The sequence below is a fragment of the Nelusetta ayraudi genome, unplaced genomic scaffold (genome assembly GCF_046127955.1).
Source record: "Nelusetta ayraudi isolate G7.1 ecotype Tasmania unplaced genomic scaffold, CSIRO-AGI_Nayr_v1 ptg000027l, whole genome shotgun sequence".
In the NCBI taxonomy this organism is placed as follows: domain Eukaryota; kingdom Metazoa; phylum Chordata; class Actinopteri; order Tetraodontiformes; family Monacanthidae; genus Nelusetta; species Nelusetta ayraudi.
Window position 1 is genome coordinate 5,795,785 of NW_027466077.1, and position 27,613 is coordinate 5,823,397.

The 27,613-nt window shown below is 48.0% G+C and overlaps 2 protein-coding genes and 1 long non-coding RNA gene across 3 annotated transcripts; 2 read left to right on the forward strand and 1 right to left on the reverse strand.

The window, feature by feature from the left end:
- The first annotated feature begins 88 nt into the window (after positions 1-88).
- Positions 89-15,699, forward strand: yaf2 (YY1 associated factor 2). The gene is made up of 4 exons (XM_076030333.1): positions 89-1,002; positions 1,498-1,620; positions 13,168-13,323; positions 13,401-15,699. Exons 1-4 carry the CDS (start codon positions 977-979, stop codon positions 13,678-13,680), a joined length of 585 nt encoding a protein of 194 aa, XP_075886448.1. The 5' UTR covers positions 89-976; the 3' UTR covers positions 13,681-15,699.
- Positions 15,504-15,848, reverse strand: LOC142890964 (uncharacterized). Its single transcript, XR_012927160.1, has 2 exons — positions 15,715-15,848; positions 15,504-15,665 (listed from the first exon to the last, which is right to left on the reverse strand). It is a non-coding gene; the product is annotated as an uncharacterized LOC142890964 (long non-coding RNA).
- A 1,657-nt stretch (positions 15,849-17,505) lies between these two features.
- Positions 17,506-25,449, forward strand: LOC142890957 (glucoside xylosyltransferase 1-like). The gene is made up of 7 exons (XM_076030321.1): positions 17,506-18,030; positions 18,623-18,827; positions 18,942-19,073; positions 19,840-20,091; positions 20,271-20,394; positions 20,503-20,675; positions 24,002-25,449. Exons 1-7 carry the CDS (start codon positions 17,828-17,830, stop codon positions 24,161-24,163), a joined length of 1,251 nt encoding a protein of 416 aa, XP_075886436.1. The 5' UTR covers positions 17,506-17,827; the 3' UTR covers positions 24,164-25,449.
- Positions 25,450-27,613: the final 2,164 nt, after the last annotated feature.

Below are 27,613 nucleotides of genomic sequence, written 5' to 3' on the forward strand. Positions count from 1 at the left end.
TTATTTTTTAATTCAAGTTTAAGCTTTGACCATTGGAAGGAGTCGTCTTCACAGGTGTTTTGGCTTTGGTTTCATTTATGTCATTGTTAATAAATATATATTTACAAAAGCTTGTTTTAGCTGGACCATAAAACAATTACAATACATTTTTAGGGATTCAAACAATGAACGTAAAATTCCAACACAGAATTGCAACATATCAAAACAAAAATGACTGCGTACAATCCCAAAACAAAGGGTCCGCATGCACGTCCTTTCTGTTACAGCATTAAGGTACCGAGCAACCGTCCGTACATTGGCAAAGCAACGTCATTTTTGCCAGGGCTGTGCTCTGATGCTCGCTTCCGTCACGACACAAATGGATGGAGGATTCCCCCGGAAAAAAATGAATGTTGCTATCTTTTGCACACTCTGTGCAGATTGCGTCAGTCGGTGCAAAATTCGATGGATGTGACAGGATTCCCCGTCGAGAGCGACTCAGGCGACGCCAGAAAGGACACATATCGCTTCAAACGACAACATTAGCTGTTGTTGGCTTTAGCTTCATTCATGTGCTTTTGTAAAACTGGATATATCCCTACTCGACACCCACCGACTATTCTTTTCACAAAATGCCTCGATTCTGGGTAAATAAAGATCTCTAACCGTGTTTTAGATGGGTAAGGGCTTGCCCGTTTGTCCAAATTATTTAAAAACAAACAAAAAAGAAATAAAGCACGCGTCGAAGCCCTTTGTACGAGCCCTTTTGCCGGACGCTGAACGCGGCACGGATTCATCAAGAGGAATGTCAGCCTCGCTCGGAGAGCCACGGCGCCCGCTCATTGGCCGCGCCGCGTCACGTGACCGTCTCCCAAGCGGAGTTTCCACGACAGCTGGAAGCCGAGCGGCACGGGCGCATCGCTTCTTCGGCTCGAATAAACGGCGATAAACAGCGCTTGCGCTCGTCTCGGCGCCTCCACATATACCCTCGTCTGGCATGGGCGACAAGAGGAGTCCCACAAGGTAAGTGGCGAGCCGCCGCGGCCGAGCTATCGAGGCTAGCGAGCATCGAACAAGCGCACCATTAAAGAGAAAAAAGGGTTTTCTCCGCGGTCTCCCTCCCTCCCTCCCTCCCTCTCTCTCTCGCTCGCTCTCTTTCTCGATGCGCGTGTGTGTGTGTGTTTGAGTGTGTGCGCGTGATGGCGCGCGCGCGAGGGTGTTAAAACCTGATCGCCAATTACAGTGTCGGATCACAGCGCCGCTCGCTCATGATTTTTTTTCTCAACCCCCTCAAAATCCCGTCGGCTTTACCCAGATGTTTGCTACCGATAGCCTCCGCGGATGCCGAGCTCAACTCCCTCCCGCCTCTCCTCTCCCTCTTCTCGGCCCTCTCCTCACCTCTCCCGGCCGTCCATTTTCATCCCGTCAATCCCAATTTGCCGCTTACCATTTTTGTGATTGTTATTGTTATTTTCTTCTTCTTCTTCTTCTCCCTCCCCCCTCCCCTTGTGCCCAAAGGCCGAAGCGTCAACCGAAGCCCTCCGACGAGGGGTTTTGGGACTGCAGCGTGTGCACGTACAAGAACACGGCGGAAGCTTTCAAGTGCATGATGTGTGATGTCAGGAAGGGGACATCAACGAGGTAAGACGACGGATGCCTAGGGTGGATGGGTGGATGGATGGATAGATTACAAAATGCATCGTCGGTCTCTCGCTCTGCATTAGCGCGTACCCAGGGAGGCTTTGATGGCTTTGGGGCTGCCCCCAGTTAAACGAGAGGCAGCTTCATCTCACCTCTTCTACTGCGAATCACCAGAGCAATTGTGTTTTTAAACCTTTTTATTTATTTATTTATTTATTTTTATTTTTTTTGCCGTGTCTTCCTCTTTGCATTTAAAACAAACATGCCTCGGGTCAGGCCTCTCCTTGTCGAGGTTCCGTTAAAAAAAAAAAAAAAGAAAAAAAAAAAGAATGTTTTATTTTATTGCAAAAAAAAGACAAACGGTACGACAAGTACTTGGATTTGTGTTCCCCACCCCCGAGAGCCTTGCATTCGGCCGTCATGTGCACGCCCCCGCACTGACACTGACCTCTGCGAGAAAGAAGGATGGAACGCTCTTTATGCACACACACGCGCAAACACACACATCCATCATCTCGCAGGCGAAAAGAAAAGAGTAGGGCCGAGGGAGGGCACGCCACTCCCCTTATAAACACCCCACAGGTACCTCAAGCACACACACACACAAACGCACGCACGCATGCTCATGACTCTGTGGTTCCAAGCAGGAAATGACTGTTATTCCTGAGCGACAGTCATTACCAGGATGTAAACACAACAAAAGGGTTCGGGGGACGTGGGGGGGGGGGCGGCAGAGGATGTGCGGCTGTGCTGCCAGCGGTGGCGTGCGGTGGCGTGCGCCGGCGCTAACCCTGCCTTGCACGAACTTTGTGGGTGATTTAACTGTGGCGGCGGTGACGACAGAAGCGCCACATCAGTGGCGTCGTAGCCTCTTTTTTTTTTTCAGAATTATTGTACGCTGCGTGCGTGTATGTGTGTGTGCGCGCGCCGGGTGAGTACGTGCGTGGGAGGGCTAGTTGTGAAAAGGGGTTGTCAGAGCAGCTGCCAGACAGACAGCCACAGCTCATTACTATGCAACAGCTTAATCAGCCCTGCTGTCATGAGAGGGACACACACACACACACATACGCGCACGCACGAGCACACGCTTGCATGCAGATGCACTCAACATGCAAATTTTACACATGGCTGCATTTATTCTGTGGGAGGGGAGGGAAAAAAACCCCACATTTTTTAATTTGCACAAAAATACACGGCGGCTTCAAACGCAGAGGTCAGGTAGAAGGCTTCCCATCGCGGCTGATGGAGGACACGCTTAAAAGTTCCTCCTCCTTCAAATCACCAGCAGCAAAAGCTCAACTTTGATCAGGGGCGTCCGGGATCCCCGGGCTTCAGCCGCAGCGCTCCGGGACCAAATTAGAAACTCAGAGGAGGTCTTGTTTAATGCTAATAACCCACTTGGCTTCCCGACTGCAGTGCAGCAGAGACGCGCGGCGTTTTTGCGCTGTGTATCACGGAAAACGGTCCTTGCCAACAAACGCTCTCCTCGACTCAACTGTCGCTGCAGCAAAAAAAATTAAAAAAAAAATCTAAACCGCCAAACAGGTGGCCGCATCTGGTAACGAGCGAACACGGCGGACGAGCGGATTTCTTGGCTGACAAGCCGAAGGTGTTAAAAGGGCAAAAACGAGGCGCGGAATATAAATGTGGGCCAATTTTGCCTCCCACTCGCTGGTTACTAAATAAGCGCAACTGAGCCATTATCGCGGTGACACGGATTTATGCTCGACGCGACCCCCGCCGGCCGTCCCAAGGTTGCAAGAAAGTGTGCCGCCCGCCGCCCGGAGGTCGTCGCTCCACCCGGCTCTTTCGGATGAGGGAAAGGCCGTCTTGTGCTGATCTCAGTGCTCCTTGTGACGCGAAGAATCGGTGTGAAATTTCACTTTTTACCCCCCGCCCCCCCGAGATAGAGGGATGGATGGCAGGTAGTCGGCGGGGTGCATCATGAGAGAAGTAGTTTAAGAGGGCAGGTGTCGCATAGCGCAAGTTGACCTCCTGAAGGGACCCCGTGGCTATTAGTGGAATGAAAGTGGTTCAGTTTGTCAATTAGAGTTTAACAGAAAGGCTGTTTCTCCATCGCCTCGCTTTTTGATAACAACATCCGGGGCGTGACCAAGTGGCCCGACACGCCGCTAATTCTATCGGCACTTCAGCGACGTGCGGCGCTCGCAGAGTGGAATCTGCTTGCGGAAGATGTAAAGGATGTCCAAGTCTCGTGGTACGACGATATCTTCAAAGCCGTTAAAGAAAAACAGCTATGAGCACCGCAAGCCGCGGCAAACTGTGTGCACTGCAGCCTACATCGAGACGCTTGACTCCGAAGTAAAATTAAATTGACGACGTCGTCGCGTAGGACGTTTGGACAGGGATGAGAGCAGCGGCGCGTCCTCGGGGCACGACGCTTTACTCGTAAGTTCCCCTCATAGGTGGTTTGGCGGCATCGTCCACTCTCTGGGGGTGAGATGTTGAGTGGTCAGCAGACTAGAATAAAGACAACTTCAGTCCATTTACCACAAAATACGGGCACCGCTGGATGTTACGTGCTTGGCTGAAGTGCGTTGCTCTCCCAGGTGATGAGAGATGCTGCCTTCAGGTACTTAAAGGTCCAGTGGGTAAAATTGTATGAGTAAAAGTGTATGCTCATTTGCACCCTCATTTACTAATTTGGTTTTCCGACCCTTAAAACAGTTCATTTATGGAAGAATATACATCGAGCAATAAGGGTCTTGCTCCTAGTCAGCTGCCACCTTGCACCGCTATTTTTTTTATTTTTTTCAAGGAAGCTCACCTGACAGTGCACTAAATACAAAACGCGTTGTCAGGCAGGCGTCCTTAAAAAAAAAAAATTCCACACTGGACCTTTAACCTGAGCCTCGTCGTGACCTTCTTTGATGGACAGAAGCGAGGGCCCAAGTGCGAGATCGCCACTTTGATTCCTGCGTCAGCGGAAACGCCTCCTCTTTGAGCACAGCACCCATTAGCCAAAAAGGAAGGAAGCCTCTTCTCGCCCAAGCTCATTAGCAGCGATCTCAGATGATTGTCATCTTAACGTCTGAGTGCAGCGAGACACGAGGTGAGGGGCCGGAGATCAGCAGGCGTGCCGTCGCGGGAGAGCCGTGAAAAATGTCACGGGGTGGGGGGGGGGGGCAAATATTCCCAGTGCCGCGTTCAGTGACCTTCTCCGGTGTCTCGCCCACGCCACCTGCGTCCGCTCGCCGAGCCCGGCTCTGACGAGTCGGCTGCCACCGGAGGAGACGCTACCTTTCTCTGTGCATGTGCTCGCGTGCGTAGGTGCGTGCTCACCGGAGCTCGTTTAGCAGCATTCTATTTCTTGCGGGTCGGGACGGCAAGCTCGGTCACGCCCCCCCGCCCCCCCCGGTCCGTGGGCGCCCTCGTCTTTTGTTCACTTCTCTCCTCTCCTCGCTCGAGCAGGAACCTTGGCGTGTCGTCGCCTCTGTATCCCCGCACGAGCTGCCCTGCGACTGTTTGGCTCCTTTATCTGATGTTGCTTCATCGACCTCTGCATAAGCCCCTCCCCTCACAGTTCATGTGCAGTGCACAGCGGGTGGTTGTGAGGAAGCCTTCCCGTGAAAAACATTCTCTTGCATTTTGTGCTGCAGGAAATGTTGTCGCTCAAATTCAAACTCCTCATTTATGATTGTGTGCGTTTTCTTTGGGCGACACGGTGGCACAGTGGTTAGCCTCCCAATAACAAGGTTGTGAGTTCAATTCCGGGCCTGGGACCTTTCTGTGTGGAGTTTGCATGATCTCCCTGTGTCTGCGCGGGTTGTCCGGCTTCCTCCCACAGTGCAAAAACATGCATGTGAAGAGAATTGGGAACTCTAAATTGAGCGTAGGTGTGTGGCCCTGTGATGAACTGGCCACTGGTCCAGGGTGTCACCCTGCATTCGCCCTGTGACAGCTGGGAGAGGCTCCAGCAGACCCCCGTGGCCCTGAGTTCAGAAGCGGATATTGAAAATGGATGGATGGAATTTCTGTTTCTTTGGTAGCAGCAGTTTGGGAATTGGTATATTTGGAATGTGTATTTTGGGAATTGTTTCCGCCTTTAATTTATATGAAATGATCAAATACGCATTACGCAGTTTTAAGATCCCAGACTGAACCAAACTTTCAGACCTCAGTGGTCTGGTCACCGTCCTGGGGGTGTGAAAGACTTGGTATTTACACATATGTGCCCTTTGTGACATCACAAGGAGACGATTACCAGCGATGTCTGTTCCAGCAAGCACAACCCACAGTAACAGATGGACTTTTCTCACTAGCAGACTCGAAGCACTCGTCTGCTGGAAAATGAACTGATGAGCTGACTTTAGCGTCAGATGAGAGCCTTTCTATTATTGAGGTTAGTATTATTTGTTGTTTCCTTCAGAGGTCAGGTTTCACCAACAGGCCCAACCAGAATCGCCTGAAAACAATCAGTTTTGCAGCCGCACAAGGGAAAAGCCTCTCACGTGGACGATGCTAATGAAATGGTTCCCATTTCAAAGCGACTGTGCGACTCCAGCCAGTGATTGGTTGCCTGCTAGATATCCATTAGAAATACAAGGCACGGATCAGCCCGCTGGAACCGATTGCGATAGCAGAGACTGTGGCAGGCTCCTTTTTTTTTTCCATTTCTGAGTGATCAAAATGCAGCTCAAAACTCGTGCAGTGAAATAAATTCTTTATCTCTCCATCACCGTCGTGTTCGGCGCACGTTATGTATCATAAAATATGTGCATTCGTTTAAAAAAAAAAACAAAAAAAAAACAGCTTCCCAATGGAGGCAGGGAACGCGTTTGTTTGAAATGCAAATGAGCCGCGATTCCATATTCCGCTACCTGCGCGTATTTGTATTGACACGACTCAAACGCAGACAGTTTTTATTGTCTCCCTGCCGTGAAAATCAGATGAAAAGAACATTTCACAGAGATCGACAGACGTCGACCATCTGAATGGGTTTGAGCCTTTTTGTTGACCGGCTTCGTCGCAACAGACAGCCGCTCACACAAGTCTGAACCAGTTTTGTAAATTGCCGCCGACACGAGGACTTTTTCCCCAACCATTTTTCTTTTTTTTTTTCTTTCTTGGCAGCGTAATCCTTTGAAAGCACACAGCGAGCAGCTCGTCAACAACTCAAAGCGCAGACAGACAGACAGACACCTGCCGTGTCATCGAGATCAGACCCGACTTCTGTGGGAAAAAAAACGGACGCGGACGATGATTGACGAGTCAGTCGACCGTGCCCCCCCCCCCTCCCCCCCCCCAAAATTGATGGGCGGTGGGCGGGTTTACAATTTTCATTTCGAGCCCGTTTGCAAATCCGCTACCATATGGAAGCTGCGTCGGCATTGAATAGAATCAACGTGCAGGGTTGACGGATCGCAAAAGATTAATCACCGGGCTGAAGCCTCGCCAATCAGAGGAAGTGATTGAAAATAAGTCACCCGCACACACACACACACAGGCACACGCACACGCACACGACACAACCAAACAACGTTTAAGGAAGAAAACACACAAACAGTGAGTGCACAGACAATGCAGCCGGCTGTTATCGCCTCACCGCGGTTCAAGATTACGGTGACGCGATAAGCCCGTAATTACTGCGGCGACACTGATGCATGACACACCGCTCTCTGTGCGCGTGCGTGCGCGCGCGCGGCCGTGTGCGCACGTGCAGGCAGGCCTTTTGTGCCAGAGAAGAGGAGATTGTGGCGTCCTGTGGAAGGTGTCATAAACCACAGGACGTGGAGCGCCATCTGTCTCTCCCTCTCCTCCTCCACACACACACACACACACACACACACACACACACACACACACACTGGCCGCTTGCATGTCGAGGCAGGGACAGACATTAATCACCGGGTTGGAGGAGCTCCCGGGAGCAGCCTGCAACCTGCCGACAGGAAACCTGACAAACGTGCGTGCGCGCGGACCCGGATGCAGCGAGCGCTTGACGGGGCGTAAAAAAAAAAGAAAAAGAAAAAAAAAATCTGCCATTTGTTTACGGCCGTGCGTGCGTCAAGATTATGCTGTCCTGTGGGCTGCTCGTCACAAACGCCGTCTGCGGAGACGTTCGTTCGTTCCGGATTTTAGGAGTTGAAAATGTTCCAGTTCAACATTCAAGCACTTCAAACGTGTTGACTTGCGTCAAGTGTACGTCTGCCTCTTGAATCTGGGAGATTAGGAGGAACTGGAGTGGGGGGGGAAGATATAAAGATAACCGGCTTCAGATGCCGAACTCCCCGAACGTCGATAAGGCGCGAACGGCCGCTCGGGCCCGTCTGAGGCGACGGCACCGCGGTCGAGTTCTTGGACTGCTTTCAGCCGTGGCCTTCTGTTTTATGAGCGTCCCTCCAGCCAAAAGCGCAATTACACCTGAGTGGCTTCTCGCCTGCGCGAAGGAGGGGGCGAAACGGGTCGGCGGCGAGAACGAGTGGAAGCCACGTCGACTGGATCTTTATAGAAAATGACTTGCTTTATTTGCAAAGTTCCACGGTCGGGATTTGTTTTTACATCCAAAAACACGTTCAAAGCCTCCGCTATTGTCAGGCAGTTGCATCATCAGCAAGATGAAAATGACCCAATCGTTTTTTTTTGTGTTTTTTTTCCCCCCCGAACGTGGTAGAGTGTTTTTGTCATTATTGTTGCCCCACCCCCCCACCCCTCTTTTTTTTCACTTTTTTCCGTTTGGGTTCAATAAATCCACAAAAAAACAGCTGTTTGCGTTTTACCACGTCACTCCGCTTAAAGTCCCTCTCGCACAACCTCGTCATTGGCGGGGTTTTTTGGCACAGCCGAGTAATCCCAGCAGCTGTTTTTGAAGGCCATTTGTCGACTCATGGGCTCGCAACGCCAAACCGCAACATCTGCGTCAGTCGCCCATTCCAGCAGCGCTGACCTTTATGTCCGAATCATCCAAGTCTGATTATTTCTTCTTTTCTCCCCCCCCCCTTCTTCTTCTCAACAAATTTGAGATTCAAAAAAACCATTGGCTATCAGATCGGTAACAGGCGATATCGAGATATCCCCCTCGGACGGCGTTTGGGTATTTTATACTGAGTCGGACGGGTGCAAGGTCAACGGGTGCATGAGAAAAAGTAGCGCGGGGAGGGGGGGGGGGGGGGCGGACAGAGATAGACAAGTGTGTGTGTGTGTGTGTGTGTGTGTGTCTGTGTCTGTGTATGCGTATGTGTGCGTCTACATATTTGTGACGGGGTCAGCCAGAGTTCTCCCGTCAGTGAAATGTGTGAGGGATCAGTGACAGAAGAGGCCGCTTGTTCTTTGCAGCTTCTTTCCAGTCTGCAGCACACAATGCGTTTTGTTTTTTTTGTCTCTCACTCGGGGATAAAAGCTCGAGTTGTCAAAAGACGACCCGAAATGTTTTCCTCCGCAATTTTGTCAGCCGGAGGCGTCGCGGGCAAATGGATGGAACGGTTAAATGCTTCACTGGAGTCGTACCGGCAACCATCTGCTTGAGTGCCTTTGTGAGCTGTTAGCACTGTTAGCACTGTTAGCCCCTGAAGTTGTTCTGCCCTCAATGTTTCAAGTCACACAAATGTGCATTGTCCCTGAATCGTGACTCCTTATTTTTGGACACAAGTTTGAGAGATTGACGTCGACACAGTTTGCCAGTAGCCACTTTGGCCTCAAACAGTCGCCTTAACTGCTGGCATCCAGTGATATTTGTCCATTCCGCTAGTCCACATTTGGGCTGGGTACCAAACTTTCGATATATGCTCCGACCGAAATGCTCCGAGCCCATCGAATATCGAAAAACAAATCATTTTTCGATGCCAAATTCCGTTATACAAGAAAGTAAACCTTTGAGAGAAAATTAGCATCGTGCCAAAGAAGTCCAAAGTGTGGCTCCACTTTATTAAGGTGGATCAAAATAAAGCATAAATCAGCATTTGTGCCAAGGATGTAGCGGCCAAGGACGGGAATACAACAAACGTGGTTTGGAGGAAATCCTGATTTGAATCACAAGTAGAATGGAAAATAAAAAGTGTTTTAATTGCAGGGTTGTTTTTTTTTTTTTATCGTCGTCCAAACTGGTTTGAAAAATTTTGAAAAAAAAAAACAAACTAAAAACTGGAAACCAAGGTATCAAAATTGGCATTGTATCAAAAAATTTGGAATGGTACCCCAGCCCAGGTGGTGCTGCTGTGCCTGTTGGCACGCTGGCAAGGCCACTCTCCCCCGCGAATTGGAACTCATCACCTAACTATTTTCAATAATTGCACCCGTATCCACGGCTAGTTTCTCATCACACAGCTGAGTCTAATTGTGAATTTATAGATTTGTCCAAGCCCCCCCCCCCCCCCCCCCCGCGTTACTTTCCTGGCCGCGCTACTCCGTGAGCAGCTGTGTGATGGACCAACAGCAGCAGCAGCAGCAGCAGCAGCAGCAGCCCGAGCACTCGGTTGTTGTCAGGAAGAATAGTCCCGTCACATTAGGGTAGAGAAATCCCTTTTGGAATCAATAACCCACACAAACACTGGGCCGCTTTGGGCTTCCAGATGGAAGTCGGCAGTAGAAGGTCTAAGTGCTCCGATAATCACCCGTCTGATTGGGTTAACAGAGGCGGTGCTGTTCGGGCCCCCGACGCTTCTGCCGCGGCCGTAACATGAGGTTGTCAGTCTCCTCTTTCACCTCCAGGTTATTGAACGGGCTCGATTAGCAAAAACCCGCTCCGGTGTAAAACACGGAAGAGTTCGGGGTCGACGAAACAAAAGAAAAGAAAGAAAATCGGATTTCGCAAGGGTTGCTCTGAGGCAAGAGATTGCGATGGCTTCAAGATGACGAGGACTGCTCTTGTAAATCAACCCGCGCAGTGTTGTTGTAATGTTGGGAAAGGGAACGGGAGGTGTGAATAAGTTTTTTTGCACTCTTTGGCTCTCCAGAGCCAAAGGGGGGGGGGGGGGGGGTGCAGGAGGATCGTTGGTTTTGTATGCAAGTTGGCGGGAAAGGCTGGAAAGTAGTCGTTAATTTTAGGGTTTTTTTTTCCCACCCGATTTGTTTTTTCTTTTCTTTGCGGGGGAGAATTTCCAGGCAGAGCTGCACAGAAAGACTGAGGGGAGGACCTTCTTATTATTTGAGGCGGCGTCAGCAGTTTTCTGCGGCAGACGCATTAGACGGATCTCTGCATCTCCTCCTCCGAACAGACGTCTTATGTAGGCCAAGAGACCCATTTGCATTTTTCGCTCGGGCCTCGCTAGCATCGCCGCGCGTTCTGTGAAGGCGGTGATAACTCGGGAGGGGGGGGGGGGGGGGGTGAGGAGGAGGAGGAGGAGGAGATGGTCTTTAAAAGCTGCGCCCCAATTTAGGTCATCTTGGCACAGTTAAGACGACAGCCACGGCCTCAGACCGCCCTTTTAAATGAGGTACAGCGCGGCGGTGCATCAGGCTAAATAGGACACCAAACGGCTCCTCTTGGCCAAAAAAAAAACAAAACATACAGCAACACTTGGCCCTGGCGCTGCGGCTAATGTTGCGGATGAATCTCCAATTGGGATTGATTGAAACATTTGTTTTGAATATAAGGCATTTAGAAAAAAAACGGCATACAATTAAATTCAGATTTTTTTTTAAATTTTTTTTTTAATGTATATTTGAAAAGTGATAAGAAGCTTAGCTTCTGTCTCCCACCCCTTCTCCATCCATTATAAATTAGGGTTGCAACTAATGATTATTTTTGTTGTCGACTAATCTGTCCATTTTTATTTTTTTTCAATTAGTCACGATTATCTCCTTTATTTTCACCACCAACTGTATTTTGGACGTGTGTTTAACCTAACTTGCTTAAATCTTCACACCTGTGTTATACTGTTGTACTCAAATATACCAAAACAATGACACACAAAGCATTTATCTGTGACATAGCTTAATTTTTTCTATCGCAGGTATATTAATTCATGATTTAAAGGTTATATGCAATGTTTATCACAGTTAAATACCTTACACAGATTTCTTACCACTTACATATCGAATTAATAAGCCCTAATTAACACAGTTGATAAGGGATAGTGTTACAGTTCACTATAAACGCCAGTATTGACAGGGGCTGTAATGTACTTAATGACTGCCGTAAAGTGAACTACCGCTCGCGAAGCAAGCTAGCTCTGTGATTTTCCAACATGCGTCATAGGCGGATGATTAATTAACAAATAAGCGTGTAATTCAAAACATGGCGAAATATCGATCCTCAATGTTATTTATGAACTCAATATTCACATTTGAGAGCAATAATTGTATACGTATTGTTGTACGTATTGCTCTTTTTTTCTACTTTTCTAATTGCTCTTGATGATGTTTTGTGAGTACTCCTCCAAACCTCTCCACAATACTGCAAACCTCACCGAGCTCCAAGAATATCTGGACCCGCTTCACCCGTTGAACAGGTCGCTCCCCTGTGCTTTTCCCACCGTGCGTCCCGGCGCACCAGCGTGCGGGCGAGTGCGATGCGAGGGATGCGAGGGATGCGGGGGGGGGGGGGGGAAATCGGGCGCTGAGACGTAGCGGCTCCCTCAACAGATGGCCTTTTTTCGACACGCTCGCCTCTCGGCTAGGACTCGAGCCAAACACACCAACACACGCACACTTGCGCTCGCACGCAACGCAAACCGAAGGGAGAAAAAAAGCTATGTTCACGTGCAAAGCGTTGCCAGGCCGGTTGCGTAATGCGTTGCTCTCCAGGCGCCGTGCGGCAGTTTTTTTTTGTTGTTTTTTTTTTGGTTTTGCGGAACATGGAGTCAACAGTGCACCGGTTATTTTTTGATTTGATTTTCGCGTTTTTTCGCAGAGCGGGCGGTCCGTCTTCCGCTGTCAGGTGGTTGCTCACTGCTTGGTGTGCAAGGCATGAAAATAAGGAACTAAGCTGAGCAAGAATAGCAAGATAAGTGGTGATCTGGTGTCACTCTGCGGTGTCACACGCATTTTTGCAAGTATTTTTAGAAGTCCACCTTGTCCCCGCACTTAAGCTGTGGCCACTAATGCTAATTGGGTTTGCGTCTTTGAAAAGAAAAACTCAATTTCTTTTCGCTTTACTCTCCTATTCATTGATTGCACTTCGAAAAAAATCAAAACCGTTTTCTTCTTGCCAATCAGCAACCGCCCAGCCTGAACTGGCCCTGCCCACACGCCACCCAGTGCTCGGAGGACCACATTACATCAGCGTCCTTCTCGCTCTGATTGTTCTCCCCCTTTGTATTGACAATCCTGTGCAGGTGCAGTGCGACTTCCTGGCGTTTTTTACTCGGAATTCGCCTCACGTGTCGCCACCGGCTGCCGGCGTTAAGAACACTTGAGCGGCTCCGTGTCCCCGAGCGGCGCTGGCAGCGATTATTGGCTCTTGATAATGGCAAGGCAGCTAGCGTGAAGCCACGTGTCGTCGTCACCCCCGCCGCCCCCACCCACCCACCCACCCCCCCCGTGATTTTTTTCTCTCCTCCTTTCTTTGAATTCACTAATCCTTTTCTTTTACCGTTTCTCTTTCTGTGTCTTTTCCCCCTCAAATAAAAAAAAAAAAAACCCAAACAGGAAGCCTCGTCCCGTCTCGCAGCTCGTCTCGCAGCAGCAGGTAACGCAGCAGTTCGTGTTGCCCTCGCAGCCCAAGAAGGAGAAGAAGGAGAGAGCCGAGCGGGAGAAGAGCGACCGGGAGCCGGCGCTCAAGAAGAACAGTCACAAGAAGATGAGGTAAAAGGAATGAATAAAAGTTGCAACGTTTCCTGCTCCTCCCCCTCTCCTCACCGCTCTCCCGCCGTCCTCGCCAGGCCCAGGTTAAAAAACATCGACCGCAGCAGCGCCCAGCACCTGGAGGTGACGGTGGGCGACCTGACGGTGATCATCACGGACTTCAAGGAGAAGGCCCGGCCCTCGTCCACCTCGGCCACGTCGTCCAGCGCCTCCTCCGCCTCCTCCACCGCCTCCTCCGCCGCCGCCGACCACCACAGCCAGAACGGCTCCAGCTCAGAGAACACAGAGCGGGGGGGCCTGTCGCGCTCCTCCTCGCCCCGGGGCGAGGGCAGCTCGGTCAACGGCGAGTCCCACTGAGGCGGCCCCTCTGCGCCAGACCAAGCCCCTCCCCCACCACCCTCTTCTCATCCTCAATCCCACCCCCCACCCCACCCCTCCTCCACCCGTGGCAAAACTGACTAAAACAGTTTTCCCCTTTATTTGGTTTTGTTTTTCGTAGTTGTTTTGTTTTTTTTACTTCCAGCACTGGAGTCCTGCGTTCAGAAAGCAATACGAAACACACTTTCCCTCCCTCTACGTTTTTTTCCCCCACCCGAGTTTGGCGCAAACGGAAAATAAAAGAGCGGCGCCTGACGCTGCGCCGCCGCGGGGACATGTCGCCGAGACGGCGTCCGCTCTCGACCACGAAACTGGACTGAACTGGACCTCAGCCGGCCAACGGGACGAGCTCGACTCCCCTCGAGTTGTCGCCTCTTGACGCTTTTCTTTCCTGTTCTGCAGGCCCCCTCCTACATCAGAGACAACAGCGCCGCCTCTTTCGCACCTCCGCAACACTCTCAGTATCCTCACACTAAAACCCTTTTGACCTCACTACTACGGAAAAAGGAAAAAACTGTTCCTGTTCCTGATATTCCGAGCTTTCTTCTTCTCCTCCTCCTCCTCCTCCTCCTCTTCCTCCTCCTCCTCTGGACTGCCTCTGCTGCCGAGGGACTATTTTTGGCGCCGCGCAGCAGCCATACCGTGCATTTCCCCACATCGTCAGGGCCAGACTGTGGGGTTCAGGTGACGTCTGCTGTTAACGTTCGGCAATGATGGACGGGTTCTGAATGAGATATCTGTCTTTCCCGCTCCCTCTCTCTATCTCTCTCTCTCTCTCTCTCTCTTTCTCGTCAGAGGCATCGTTTGATTCTGGAGGGGAAAGGATTGATTTAAGTTTTTCTGCCAATAATAGAACTTTACTTCTTTTATTTTCTTTGAGTTTGTTCGTACACAGTCAGCCAAGTCGGAGATACAAATCAGGTTGAAGTGCGTCTGCGAGCGTTTCGCTCTGTACAGTGTGTCAAAAGCTGCAGCAAACATGCATTAAGTGATTTATTTGTTTTTGGAGTAGACAGACAGACAGTAAATATCGGGCAAATATTAGTGACAACAGAGTTTCATTGAAGGTCCCATATTATACAAAAATAGCATTTACACAAGACTGTTCCCTTGACATTTTCTACCCGGCGTTGGCCTCTGTCCTGTCAGTGAAAGCCCTCAGAAATGAGGAAACATACTGATTTCTGCTTGTTCCACCTTGCAACTCTCTGCTAGAGTTAAAGGAGTGCAAATGGAGCGCTTTTGTGGCAGGCTGTGAACAGAGGGCTTAATATGAAGATTGCAGGTGATGAATAAATGTGCAGCGCTGCTACACTGGAATCCACAATGAAAAGAAGATGTCAGAAAATAGTTCTAATATGGGCCCTTGAATTTCTTTCATGGCAAGCAGCTAATAAACCTCCTGCTTCTTTTACTCACAAAAAAAAAAATCACTTAATGCACCTTTTATTTATTTATCCCGCTATCAGAAGTGCTCGGCATGGATTTCAAATACACCACATAAACAATGACCCTTTGTTACCCGATCATTCAATAACCTTCATGTCGGCCCACCAGCAGCGACGTACCATGCGTTTACAGTCATTACAAACATCAACGTTGTGTGTGTTTTGTTTTGTTTTTTGTTTTTCTGTTTTTTTAGGATGACCAAGAGCTAATTTCAAATCCAGGTCTGCAGGAGTTTGTTTTCGGAGTCGCAAAAAGACAAAAAGCGGATTGCACACTCGCTGTGCCGCCGTGGACAGCCAGCCAGCGCCCTCGACGCCGCGTCAGAAGCCGCACGCGCGTGTCGGCACTTGATAGCGATGGACTTCAGACTGTTGAAATTCCTCCGTTTTGATGTAGCAAAGCGATGGGCGTCGACGAAGAAGTACTTAACTTCCATTCAGAACTAGTAAAGTTTAACCAAACGACTCAGTAACTTAGAACACATGTAGAGAACTACGCAGAGGAAATGGATATTTCTTAAAAAAACACACACACACACACACACACACACACACACACACACACACACACACACACACACGAACGAACAAAAACAAACAAAAAAAAACATTATTGTGCAACGATGTTTTGATGTGACTGTATTCTCCATCAAACCAGTGTGACAGTGGGGAGTTTTACTTTGAAGTTTTGTATTCTAGCACAGATCCAGAGAACTTTCCCCCCCCCCTCCCATGGCATGATAATAATATGATCTTTGTGTAATTGTGGGAGAGGCGACGTCTCTTTAGTTTGTTAGCTTTGTTCAATGTGTCAGAGACATATTCCCGCTGGGGGAGGGGCCGCCGCACTAGCTGGGACTAGACGTGTGGCCCTGGGGGCCCTTGGGGGTGGGGTGGGGTGGGGTGGGGACGGGTGGTATTGGAGTGGGGGACACTGGAGGGACAGATGTTTGTGTGGCAAAAATAGAAAGACACGTAAACATGTGTTGGTGTCATTTTTGCTTTTTTTGTTTCTTTTCTTTGTTTTTTTTTTTGGTTTCTTATTTTTTTGCTTTGCCATGCTCGAGTTTTTTTTACCCCTCCCCCGTTGCGAGAGGTGTGAACTTGTTTATTACACGTCCAAAAAAGAAGATGAAATTGAAACTGACACAGTGTCTCTTTATTTGCGCACTTCTATTATGTTTTGCCACCTTGTGTCAGTTTTCTTCGTTGAGCTGTTTCCACTAAATGTGCAGACTTGGTTTTCTCATGAAGGTCCCATGTTGGACCGTTTTCAGATCTTTATCTTTTCCATCCTGGATGGACCCCTGTGGAGCAGCCGCACACAATTAATTATCCAAATAAACTATAGATCTCCCGAAAAGAAAAGCAGTTTTAGCCCTTTGTTTTCAGCCTCCCACAGAAAAAAACAACAACACATCGCTGGTGGTGTTGTCACCAACCTGGAAGAGGTATTTATGCCCTTTGTAATGTCAGAGGTGGGCATATACCTGAAGTGTGTTATAGCACAGTCTGGATAGAGGAGCATATAGAAATGGACTTGTCTGGTTCTGCAGATTAGAGAAATCCACAACTGTCCCCTACCAACATATTCATGACATCTAGTATGCAAATGGCAGGTCCTTCCTTTAGTAACTCCATTTTCCCACACTGGATGATAATGCACTTGACGCATGCGTCCCTTGTCTCGTTTCTCTCAATAAAGACGGATGGTCATTTAAAGACCATGAATGGGCCTTTTCAGAGGTGAAACCAATTGAAAAGTTGCCGCAGAAGGGAGAGCGAGCAAGGGGTGGGTGGTGGTGGGAGGGGGGGGGAGTAAACACTGCTGATCGCTCCCACCCTTCCCCCAATTCAGGGTCCCGACCTCCTGCTTCTTCTGGTGTGCGTTCAGTGAAGGCGGCAGTGGCGAGGGCGAAAGATCAGGAAGTTCGACCGTGTCTTCAAAATAAAAGCATGAGTGCGTCCATAAAATTTGGTTAAAAGATGCATCGTTATCTTCGTGGCAAATGTCAATGACTGAAACGGGTTGTTGTTGTTTTTATTTAAAGTGGACTTCACGTGACTTCAATGTGAACAGACAAGCCCATTTCCTTTATTATGCCGACCAGAAGATGCAAGTTATTTAATTCACTCGTAATAAAAAATATGTTGCTCATGAAGTAGAGAGTCGCCACTTCTTGAGGTCTGGTATGTGTCTTTGCACATTTTTTTCTTCCCAAAACGTTTTAAATGTATGTATTTTTTTTAAGCACAGCTGCATTGAGCAAGGAGGCCTCATCCACCATAAATGTATTATTTTATTTGTAATGCTTTTGTTAACTTGCATTGAGATAAAATTCACCACAATAACACTACAGCACTATCCATAGGAGCATGGGAAACATATAGAGTTATTCTGTGAATTGAGCTAACTTGGATAAACCAGTACATTGTCATATTATTGTAGAAGAATGTTGACCGAGTAATAGTGGCAAAAACAATACAAAGCAATAAAACGGAACAGCGTTGTTTCGTTGAGTGGCCACCAGAGGGCGGAACTGTATCGGACGATTTAGTTTATTTTCCGATGTCACAACCGGAAGTGCGTATCCACAGCGGGCGCTTTCACTGTTATTGAAAAAAGCTCTCACGATGTCGTGACTTGGGCTCCGTGTCGAGATTACAAACTTTGCAGAATGCGGCGTTACATTCGTGCACTGCTTCTGTGCACGGTGTTCGCCGTATTTTCAGGGTTCTACGTCTACAGTAAACTGCTTCTCTCGGAAGTACCGGTCGGAGGAAACGGCCCAAAGACGGCTTCCCTTACGCCGAGGGTCCCTGGAGGCAGGCGAGGGGTCGTAGACAAAACTCGGCCCCAGGTCCCACATTGGTACAATAGGTAGGTACATTTTCGTGTGTTTGACGTAATTGCCTGAAAAAGGCTATTTAAAAAAAAAAGCCATTTATTTTTCCATTAGTGTGTTAACACACGAAGCGTTGAGTGTTGCGGCACCGCTGTGATGTGAAGGAATGTGACGTCGACGGACAGAAAGTGTTGTTACACTCCAATAGAGGCAACGTTAACGTCCGTCTCCGTAGCACTACTGTTGTAACGCGAGATTTGGGCATGTGTAATAGCGGGATTTAGACTGATAATCTAAATAAATAAAAAGTTACTTCCTGTTGTTCAGTCTTGATTGCAAGTTTGTCAAGTTAAGTAAAGAGCCCACAGCTCTGATTTAAACCTGATGAAACGAACTATAATTGAGGGAAAATAAATGAATATATAAATAAAATACATAAATATTTAAACTCTGAAACTACTTTTTACTATTTTTTTTAAAATTTATTTTATTTTAATTGAAATGTGATGACTTTAATAAATTGTGTTAATGATATTAATGCTAATTTCTACGGCTATTGGAATTATATTTGTAAAGACTCCCAGCATCCACGAGTCCATTCATCCCCCTTCCTCTGCTGTCTAACAGGTACATCATGCGGCAGCAGGGTCAGATCAAGGCGGACGACGTTCCCAGCGCGCCCGAGCCTCCCATGCACTTGGCCGTGGTGGCCTGCGGCGACAGGCTCCAGGAGACCCTCACCATGGCCAAGTCGGCCGTGCTGTTCAGCGTCAAGCGGCTGCATGTGCACATCTTCGCCGAAGACCAGCTGCACGCCACTTTCATGGAAGCTGTGAGTTGTGCCAACCGCTGCCGGTGCTCAGATTGCGTGACAGTCAGGATATTCCTCGGCAATCCCCCCGCTGATAATTTAATGCAACATATTCTCATGCGTTATTCATTTCAGCTGGAGTCGTGGCCTGGTTTTATTCGCTCCAAGTTCAACTACACGGTCTACCCCATCAGCTTCCCCAGCGAGAACGCAGCCGAGTGGAAGAAACTTTTCAAGCCCTGTGCTTCTCAGAGGCTCTTCTTACCGGTGAGCTGTGCGTCGTGTCTGCGCTGCGAGACACAATGCTTTGCAAATACAGAAATAGGGACTAGAGCTACCACAAGAGGGGACGGTGAGGTACAATTCAGACGCGCAACATTTTCTCAAAACGTGCTGTCAATCCAAGGGTGTGTAGAATGGAACAAGCTACCCATTAATGTTAGACAGTGTCGGACTTTTGGATCTCTTAAAGGACAACTTTCAGACTGGATATTGGACAAACAATCTACTGAGCACCGTGTTTAATCTGGGTCAATCTTGTGTGTGCAGTTGTATGTTTAAGGCTGGCACATGTGCAATAGTGTAAGCATAATTATATATGCGTGAATGTTTATGGACTTCAATTGTTTTTATATCAATTAATATATTATATTGTTATATCTTTTATGTCAATTGTTATCTTTATGTTAATTGTTCCCTAAGACAGCTGGGATAGGCTCTAGCAGACCCCCGTGACCCTGAATAGGAATAAGCGGGGATAGAAGATGAATGAATGAATGAATGAATGCTAATTGTTGTATTGTTGGGGACTACGGATGAAATCTTGCAGCAGTGCGAAGTCCAGCATATTTACAGTGACTGCTTATTTACACAGTGTTTATCGATATCCTGTCTAAATAAACTTATAAACAAATAAATAAATGTATTTGTGGAACCTTCAACTGAAAACATTATACGTGCAGCACAACGCATGCTAAATTAGCCTCCAGAGTCAGATCGACAGGGTCAATGTTCTCCATCTTCTCCCTTGCAGCTGATTTTAAAACACGTGGACTCCATCCTGTACGTGGATTCTGACATCCTGTTCCTGCAGCCCGTCGACCGCCTCTGGTCCTTCCTCTCCGATTTTAATTCCACGCAGCTGGCTGCAATGGCTCCGGAGCACGAGGAGCCCCGCATCGCCTGGTACAACCGCTTCGCCCGCCACCCCTTCTACGGCAGGACGGGCGTCAACTCGGGAGTCATGCTGATGAACATGACGCGGCTGAGGAGCATGTTCTTCAAGGTTCTCTAAAAAAAAAGATTAAAAAAAATAAAAATAAAATAAAAATTGTACTTCTGACTTTTGCCACACGATGTCGCCCTTTCCCTGCAGTTGTTTTGAGGGCTCAACCAGAGTATTCGTCTGTAACCTGATACAGGAAAGGCATCTTTTGACCGCTGTGTGCGTGTTTGTTCCTACAGAATGACATGACCTCCGTGGGGCTGCACTGGGAGGAACTGCTCATGCCTCTGCTGCAGAAATACAAGCTCAACATAACGTGGGGAGACCAGGACCTGCTCAATATCATTTTTCACCACAATCCTGGCAAGTCGGAACGGAGGAACCCCCTCAAAAAACCCTAAAGAAACATTTCAATATCCTTCAGGAGCAGCATTTCACGTCTCTGTCCTTGCCTGTAATCACCGTTTCTAGAGTGCTTGCTGGAGTTCCCGTGCCAGTGGAACTATCGGCCAGACCACTGCATCTACGGCAGCAACTGCGCGTCGGCCGAAGAGGACGGCGTGTATATCCTGCACGGGAACCGGGGGGTCTACCACGACGGCAAACAGCCCGCCTTCAGGGCTGTTTACGAGGCCATACGAGAGGTGCGTATAGATTCTCTTGCATGCGCGTGTGCGAGTTGCAGAATCCACTGTAATCACAGTAACACGCATGATGGGTTTTCTGCATTTTTTTTTACAAATGATTTCCTTTGAAAAAAGTAAGAGAAAACTCTCTAAACAGGTACAAAAACAGACATGAAAGCCCCACAAGGACTGAGCACCCAAAGTGTTTGCGGTGATGCGTACGATGAAAGGAGCCCCGCTGACACCTCTGACCTCCATCACAGAGCAGATGATGGGATTTCAGACGGGAGCTGACACTAAAACACGACACGCGGCAGCGCTGTGAAACAAAAAACCTTCACTATTTATTTTTTTGTAGCCTCTGGCCGAAGCCCCCCGATCCACCCGGCCCCCCCCGACCCCCTCCTCCCTCCCGTGGAGACGTTTATGGTTTGTTTACCAGCGCCGTAAATGATATTGACGATGCAAGTGGCGTTTATTTAATGAAGCCGAAGGCAGTTAAAGTCCTGTTGTCCGGCTCTTAACAAGGAATTGAACGCGGTGCAGAGTAGCACCTGATCCTCGGCCTGCAGTCACACAAAGAAAGGAACTCTTTAGGAAGGGATCAATTCAGATCTTGTTGCGTGTTCCTTGTGCTTTATATGGCGCTACTAAGGAGCAGGAATCCCCAGAGCGAACGCAAAAACACAAACACACACACACACACACAAGTAAACAAGCCCTCCCAAAAGCCAATGTCAGTATTGACACTTGGGAAGACGTGTGATTAACTCTGGTCTGGCAGGGGGGGACGGAGGAGTATAGATTGATCTCACTGTGTGTTTAATCTCACTGGGCACAACATTTTATCAGTTTCTGCCTCATTTGTGTGCAGCGGGAGCTCCAAGTCCCTGCACATTCAGCAGCAAAACCAGCAGCTCGTTGCACAAAACAAATGTGTTACGTCCCAGACTAACTAGGGGTAACCAGGACTAACATAGTCAATTAAATACGGGTAGTGGAAAAAATAGAGCGTGGTACGTATATGCAAATAAAGTATATTTTTAATAAGGCTAAAACAACACAAGGCGATTCTGGCAACAAAAAAAAAAAACCAAGAACGATTTAAATAAATTGATGGATGCAAGACAATCCTTTACTCACAAAGGGCGGCTACTAATAACAAACAAAAGTCAACTAAACAACTCACCACTTCACAAAACAAAGCTAAATGCTAAACACAAAACAGAGAACACCAGGGAAACCCACTGTTGGGTGGTCACGCTGTGGCTGTGGGTGTGGCCGAGTTGGAGACAGAAGAGTGAGTCGCAGATCCTCCGCCTCCTTTTATACTCCAAGCTCTCTCCAGGTGATATTGATCCTGCAGTCAGACACAGCACACGCAGCACACTCCACACAGACACATGGACACACCCACTCACACACACAGCACACTCTCTGACAACTCGGCTCACAGTCACTCCTACAAGACACGTACACGTAACACACAGGCATACAGCCGGGCAATTCAACAGCTCTGTTGTTGAGCCAGCATGAACCATGAAAAGTAAATGAATAGAGACTGAGTTGTGACTGAAAGGCACAGACAGGAGACGCGCTTCTTTGGTTTTCAGGCAACAGCGTTTCCACTGACAAATGAGTGCTGGTAGTTTAATAGAGCACGGCGACTATGCTGGCACGCTAGGATATTTTTACACAGCTTGGTCATTTGTCATTAAATCCAGGGGAGTATTAATAGTGAATTTCGCTGATGCTTTTTTTTTAAAGCTTAGTTTCAAAAGATGTGATCTCTTATGTTATCACTGAGGAATTGAAAGTTTGATTGATATTTTGGTTTTTAGGTTTGAAGAAATCATCCAAAAAGAATGCCACTTCAAAGATTCGTAAAAAAAACAGCAACAAAAATCGTTAAATTGTATAATTGTTCTAACTATTAAAAGTAAAATCTACCAATGCGACGTTGCAGTTGCGGAAAGCCGTGCTGCCTCTCGAAAAACAGTGCGCCCGTGTCGGGTCGACCTGACCGTCTCAGGTGGCTCCACTCTGCTTGGCGTGTGAAGTCGCAGCGTCCAGACAAACAAAAGGAGAAAAAACCCCCCGACTCTTTCCACACCGTGTGAAAACAAAGAGCTGCAAAAAAAAAGGCGACGGCGGTGCTCCTCCTTGCCCGCCCCTCCCAACCGGAGCCACAGGAAGCGGCATTTAAATTTTTTACAGCCGATGGCGAGTTTAGTGTCCGAGCGTGCGCGTCGTGGGCGGCGGCTCAGAAATCAATGCGGCCACTGTAAATGCAACTTTATGACCACGGTGTGCGATGCCGCTCATAAAGCCGCCGTTCCCTTTGTGACCCGGCGCCGCCGAGCCAACTGCAAGCAAATGAGCCGGCGTTAAAAAGGCGGTAATTCCCCTCTGATTTCCTCGGAGCGTTGTAAAGACTCCTTCATTATTGAGGAGACGCGAAATCTCTCCCATAATCCTCCCGCTTATCGCCGGACAGTGAGCCCGTATCACAGCGCCGACTCCTTCCGTGATTCCTTTGTGGGTTTTTGGCTTTGCTGACCGGTCAGATTAGATTTGGAGCGGCGTGCCAGGGCGGATTTCAGGCCTTGATGCGTCTCGGGAACGATATCTTCCCCAAAAAGTGCCACTTTCACAGAGGGGATCTCATCGATTTTTTTTTTTTTTTTTTTGTCGGAGCAGCAGGGAGCTGAGTGGAGGCCTCGGGGGGGAATTTGGTAGGAGTTTTGGGATTTGAGCTGTGCTTCCCTCAAACTTCCCACGGCCACTTCAGCATCCAATTACACCTGTCTGGAGGGGACAGGAGATCCAATTCATCCCATTTATTTTTGGAAAACTAGGCGTTCTGCCTGTGAAGTCCGACTCATGTGGAGTTCACGTTTAAGGATTCTGAAAATCCTAAGAGATTCTTTAGTGAGTGAACAATTTCGCTAGGATTCCGTCCCACAGCCGATATAGAATCTAGTCCTGCAAGCCAGAAATCTCAAATGGTCAAATGTGATCTGAACAAAACGAAGAAACAGAAGCTTTGCGACAAACGATAGACACAACTGAAAAATTAGAAGGGAACGTACGAGAAGAGCAAACGATGTTGATCTTACGACTATTGCCCCAAACTGAAAAAAAGAAAAGAATGTTGGAAAAAAAAAATCCTGCACTCCGACAAAGACACGGACTTTATAGTCCACTGAGCGAGCTAGCGGTGCGTTGCTCTCAAGTGAAGTTAATGGCTTAACTAATAAATTTGTCGCACATCTAGAGTTTTGATCGTTAGATGTCGAACTTGTGAGAATTTTAACCCGGTGTGCGATATTTTGTTGTCGCAGTACCCTTTCGGTGCTGACCCACTGGCGGCGCTGCTGGATCCCCTGGAGGAGGAGCTGCTGAAGACGACGCACACCTACTGCGGTAAAAGCCACCCGCTGTTCACCAAGAGGCTGCTGCACAGCTTGGCCAACGTCAGGACAAAGGCAGCGCGCGGACGGTGACACGGACGTGATGGCCGCGTGAAGCCAAGGGCTCATCTCAATCCCCCGGCCCACTGTCCCAAGACTTTAGTCCAGCTGGCAGCGGCTACGGCTGCGAAACGACCATTACTGTTTGTTCTGTGAAATACGCAAGCTTGAGGAAAAGCGCCCGGCCCATTCGCTCGTAATGGGTTTTTGAAAATCCCCGCCCATTGTTGTGTAACAGTTTGGATGTAAGGTTCCAGTCTCGCAAAGTGAAGCCCCTTCTGTTCAGGTTTTATTCACTGTTTCTGCTGAGCAGATGCTCCGGCTTCATCCCCAGCTGGGACCATCGAGCGCTCGCCTCTCGTAAATTTGAATGCCCGGGATCGGCTGTGAACCCCACCCCCCCTCCGTGGCCTCCTCAGCCTCGCGTCAGAAAGTGCCAAACAAAGCGAAGATTCTTTGTTTAGTTATCCGGGTTTGTTTCGCCTTGCGTCTTAACCAAACCAACAACAACCCTCCAGCCTCTTCCAAGTCTTAGACTTCCTGTAAGTAACCCCTTGCTGAAAGTTAGGTGAATGTTCCCCACAGTTCAAACAAGGTCCAACAGTCTGGAAGAGTAGCTCTTGACTTTCCATATTGGAGATTTTTTTGCGTGTGTGTTTTTACGTTGTAAAACCTCTTATTTAAAGAGACAAAGAAGCTTTCAACAGGGTCCATTCTAGAGAGACGTTAGCACTGGAACACTTTCGAACCATTTCCTCAGTCATAACAGATGGCGTGCATGAAAACTGCTCTTCTCACACAGTAAATGCAGACAGTATATATGTATTTTTTGTTCAAGTTCAGTAGCAGGTAAAATTCATGAAAGTACAGATTTTCTTCAAAACTCAATTATTCATTTCTGTTTTTCGTCGATTTAAAATTTCAAAAGCATTTTGCCTCAGAATTTTGATTTTTTTTTTTTTTTCTTTTAATAAGGTTATTTTTAATTATTTCATTGCACAACTCTCAGATACACTCCACTCCCCCAGATACACGACTCTGGACTTCCGTTGAGTTCACTTGAGTAGTTTTCTAACCATACGGTACACGCCACAGTCGAAGAATGTGCTTTTGGAAAAAACAAGAAAAAAAGTGAGATAGTTGCAAGTTTCTTTCCCGATGCCAAAGAGTTTGTTTTATTACTACTGTTAAGACTTTGCACTGTTGAATGTCAGAAACCTTTAAGAAAATAGTTGAATTGTCGGTAGAACATCGATGTGAGCGTTTGCCCGTTTGCGTCACTGTACGATGTTGATTAAAGGACAGGTTTGCAAAAACAATCTCTGCTGTGTGTCTCCATTAAACTCCAAGTTTGTGCGCAGCGTTGCACCTCGCGATGTTCGTCTTGGCGGGGGGCGGGGGGGGGCAAAGACGCAAGCGGTGACAAGATTTGATTGGGAGTGTGAAAGTTTCCAGATATATTGACGCTCAGAATGCCTTCAAGACTCCAATCATGTTTCATGCACACCTATTACACACTATGACTTCTTTATTTTTTCCAATAAAGATTTCAGCAGGGTGGGGGACATTTATGGTTTTATCACCTCTTTGGGCTGATCAATGAACTTCACGACCACAAAGCCATCAAAGGTACCGCAGTGTTGTTGTTTTTTTTTTCTTCTCTTTTTTTTTTGCTTCAGCACAAAAATGCTCATAAAGTGTGAGTGATGGTCCAATAATGCAGCCCGTACTGGTGCTGGGTGCGCGCAGCGCCGACTCTCATACTTGCTCCCGTTCCAACCATGAGATGGAACCATTCGTTTATTTGGCCCGATTGATTCACTGCGCCCAGGATGTCCTTCACTCATTCATCACCCCTATATCCATATGAGCCCTTGTCAATTACAGCCATTGACCTGTGGGCCTAAGATGTAACACATCATCGGTCCGGTGGCTCCTCCTCGGTGATGAGCGAACAACGACCTGTGTTGAAAAATGCAATACGGGGCGTCCTGCGTGGCTCCGTTCTCCACCAACCACTTGCTTTATATCCCAATAAATTAGCTCTTTTCTTTTTATTATTTCAATCTCTAACGCTGTCGCGGCTGGAAGAGAAAGTGTTCAAAATAAATATGCGACCTCCTGTCTTTAGAGCGGAAACAGGAGGGGGGTTAGCAATAGAGAAAACAGCACATGGAGGAATAAATGACTGTATTTGTCTGACTGTTTGTGTGTCTGTGTGTGCGCAAGGCTCACTGTGTTCGCGGGCGAGTAAGAGAAATAGATTTCCTTTATTTATTTATTTTTTCTTTAATCCAAGCAAGGCCGCCTGGCCATTTTTACTCTATTGTCGCAGGACGAAACGTTGTGGAGTGGAGATGAGTGCGGAGTGGGCGGACAGGGAAAAAGCTGATGGAGTGCGCTATTGATGAAAGAAAGGAGCGGCCCGGCCGCGGCCAATATTGCAATTAGGGCCTCTTTTCTGCCTCTCTGTCTTTTTGCTGCTTCTTCTCAGAAAAAAAAAACAGGCTGGAACCTCCAAAAAAAAAAAACATCCTTCACAAAGGAAAGAGAAATAGAGAGGAAGGTTTTTCAAGAATTTACGCCGTCCGGAAACTCTCCAGCGCTGCCGTAAACAAAGGTGAAGGCTGTTGAGGATACACTGTGTGTACTGAGGAGAACCGGATCCAATGCACCTGTACAATACAAGGGCATGAAGGTTATTAAGCCCTACAGCAGGAATATTTTCGAATGTTTGCATGTTTCTTTCAGTGTGAAAACTCACTTCAAGCACCCAAACTGTTCAGTATTCAGTGCAGACGTACACAATTCAAATTATCACGAGTTGAAGAAATGACCAAAATAAGCGTCTAGAATGTGAGACTGACGAGAAATAAAGAGGTTGTCCATCAGGCGGCTTGATTGGCGCTTAATGCTGGGCACTGTCTACACAGAGAGAGCGTGAGAGAGAAAAAGAGAAAAGTTGCAGACTTTGTCACTTGGGGAAAGAAATGGATTTCAGACTCCGCTGGAAGTTCACTGACAAGTGTGTCATTTTTTTCCCCTCCTCTGACTCCTTCCTGCTAAAACCACTTTGCGCGCATCCCATATTTCAATCTGTGAGGTTTGATCCCGGGGCTTCTCTTGCACATGCCCTTTGTGCTTTATTCATTCACCGCATCCGACCAAAAGCGACAGCTTTTGATTGGACAGATAGCACAAGCGGAGACATGGCGTGTTTGAACATGGGGGGGCGGGGGGGTGGGGGGGTACTCTCCCACACGTAGAAGAAAACACAAAAAATATCATGTACGAAGCTGTTTTTTCATGTAACACAGTTCTGGATTGCACAGTCGGGGGTCGTTTGCACGTTGTGATGGGATCTACATGTCGCCGCGGATGCACAGATGAGAGACGTAGCGCGGAAATGTCACGTCCCGCCGCCATCTATTTACACGCGTGAGGCCGCGACGGGCACGTTTGATGCCCGTCGAGATGGAAAAT

Excerpts from the sequence above, each read along its gene's own strand:
- LOC142890957 (XM_076030321.1), top strand. The coding sequence starts at position 17,828 with ATGCGGCGTTACATTCGTGCACTGCTTCTGTGCACGGTGTTCGCCGTA. Across the intron at positions 18,031-18,622 it reads GTCCCACATTGGTACAATAG|GTACATCATGCGGCAGCAGG; the intron begins GTAGGTACATTT and ends GCTGTCTAACAG. Across the intron at positions 20,395-20,502 it reads CATTTTTCACCACAATCCTG|AGTGCTTGCTGGAGTTCCCG; the intron begins GCAAGTCGGAAC and ends CACCGTTTCTAG.
- yaf2 (XM_076030333.1), top strand. The coding sequence starts at position 977 with ATGGGCGACAAGAGGAGTCCCACAAG. Across the intron at positions 1,003-1,497 it reads GACAAGAGGAGTCCCACAAG|GCCGAAGCGTCAACCGAAGC; the intron begins GTAAGTGGCGAG and ends TTGTGCCCAAAG. Across the intron at positions 13,324-13,400 it reads AACAGTCACAAGAAGATGAG|GCCCAGGTTAAAAAACATCG; the intron begins GTAAAAGGAATG and ends CGTCCTCGCCAG.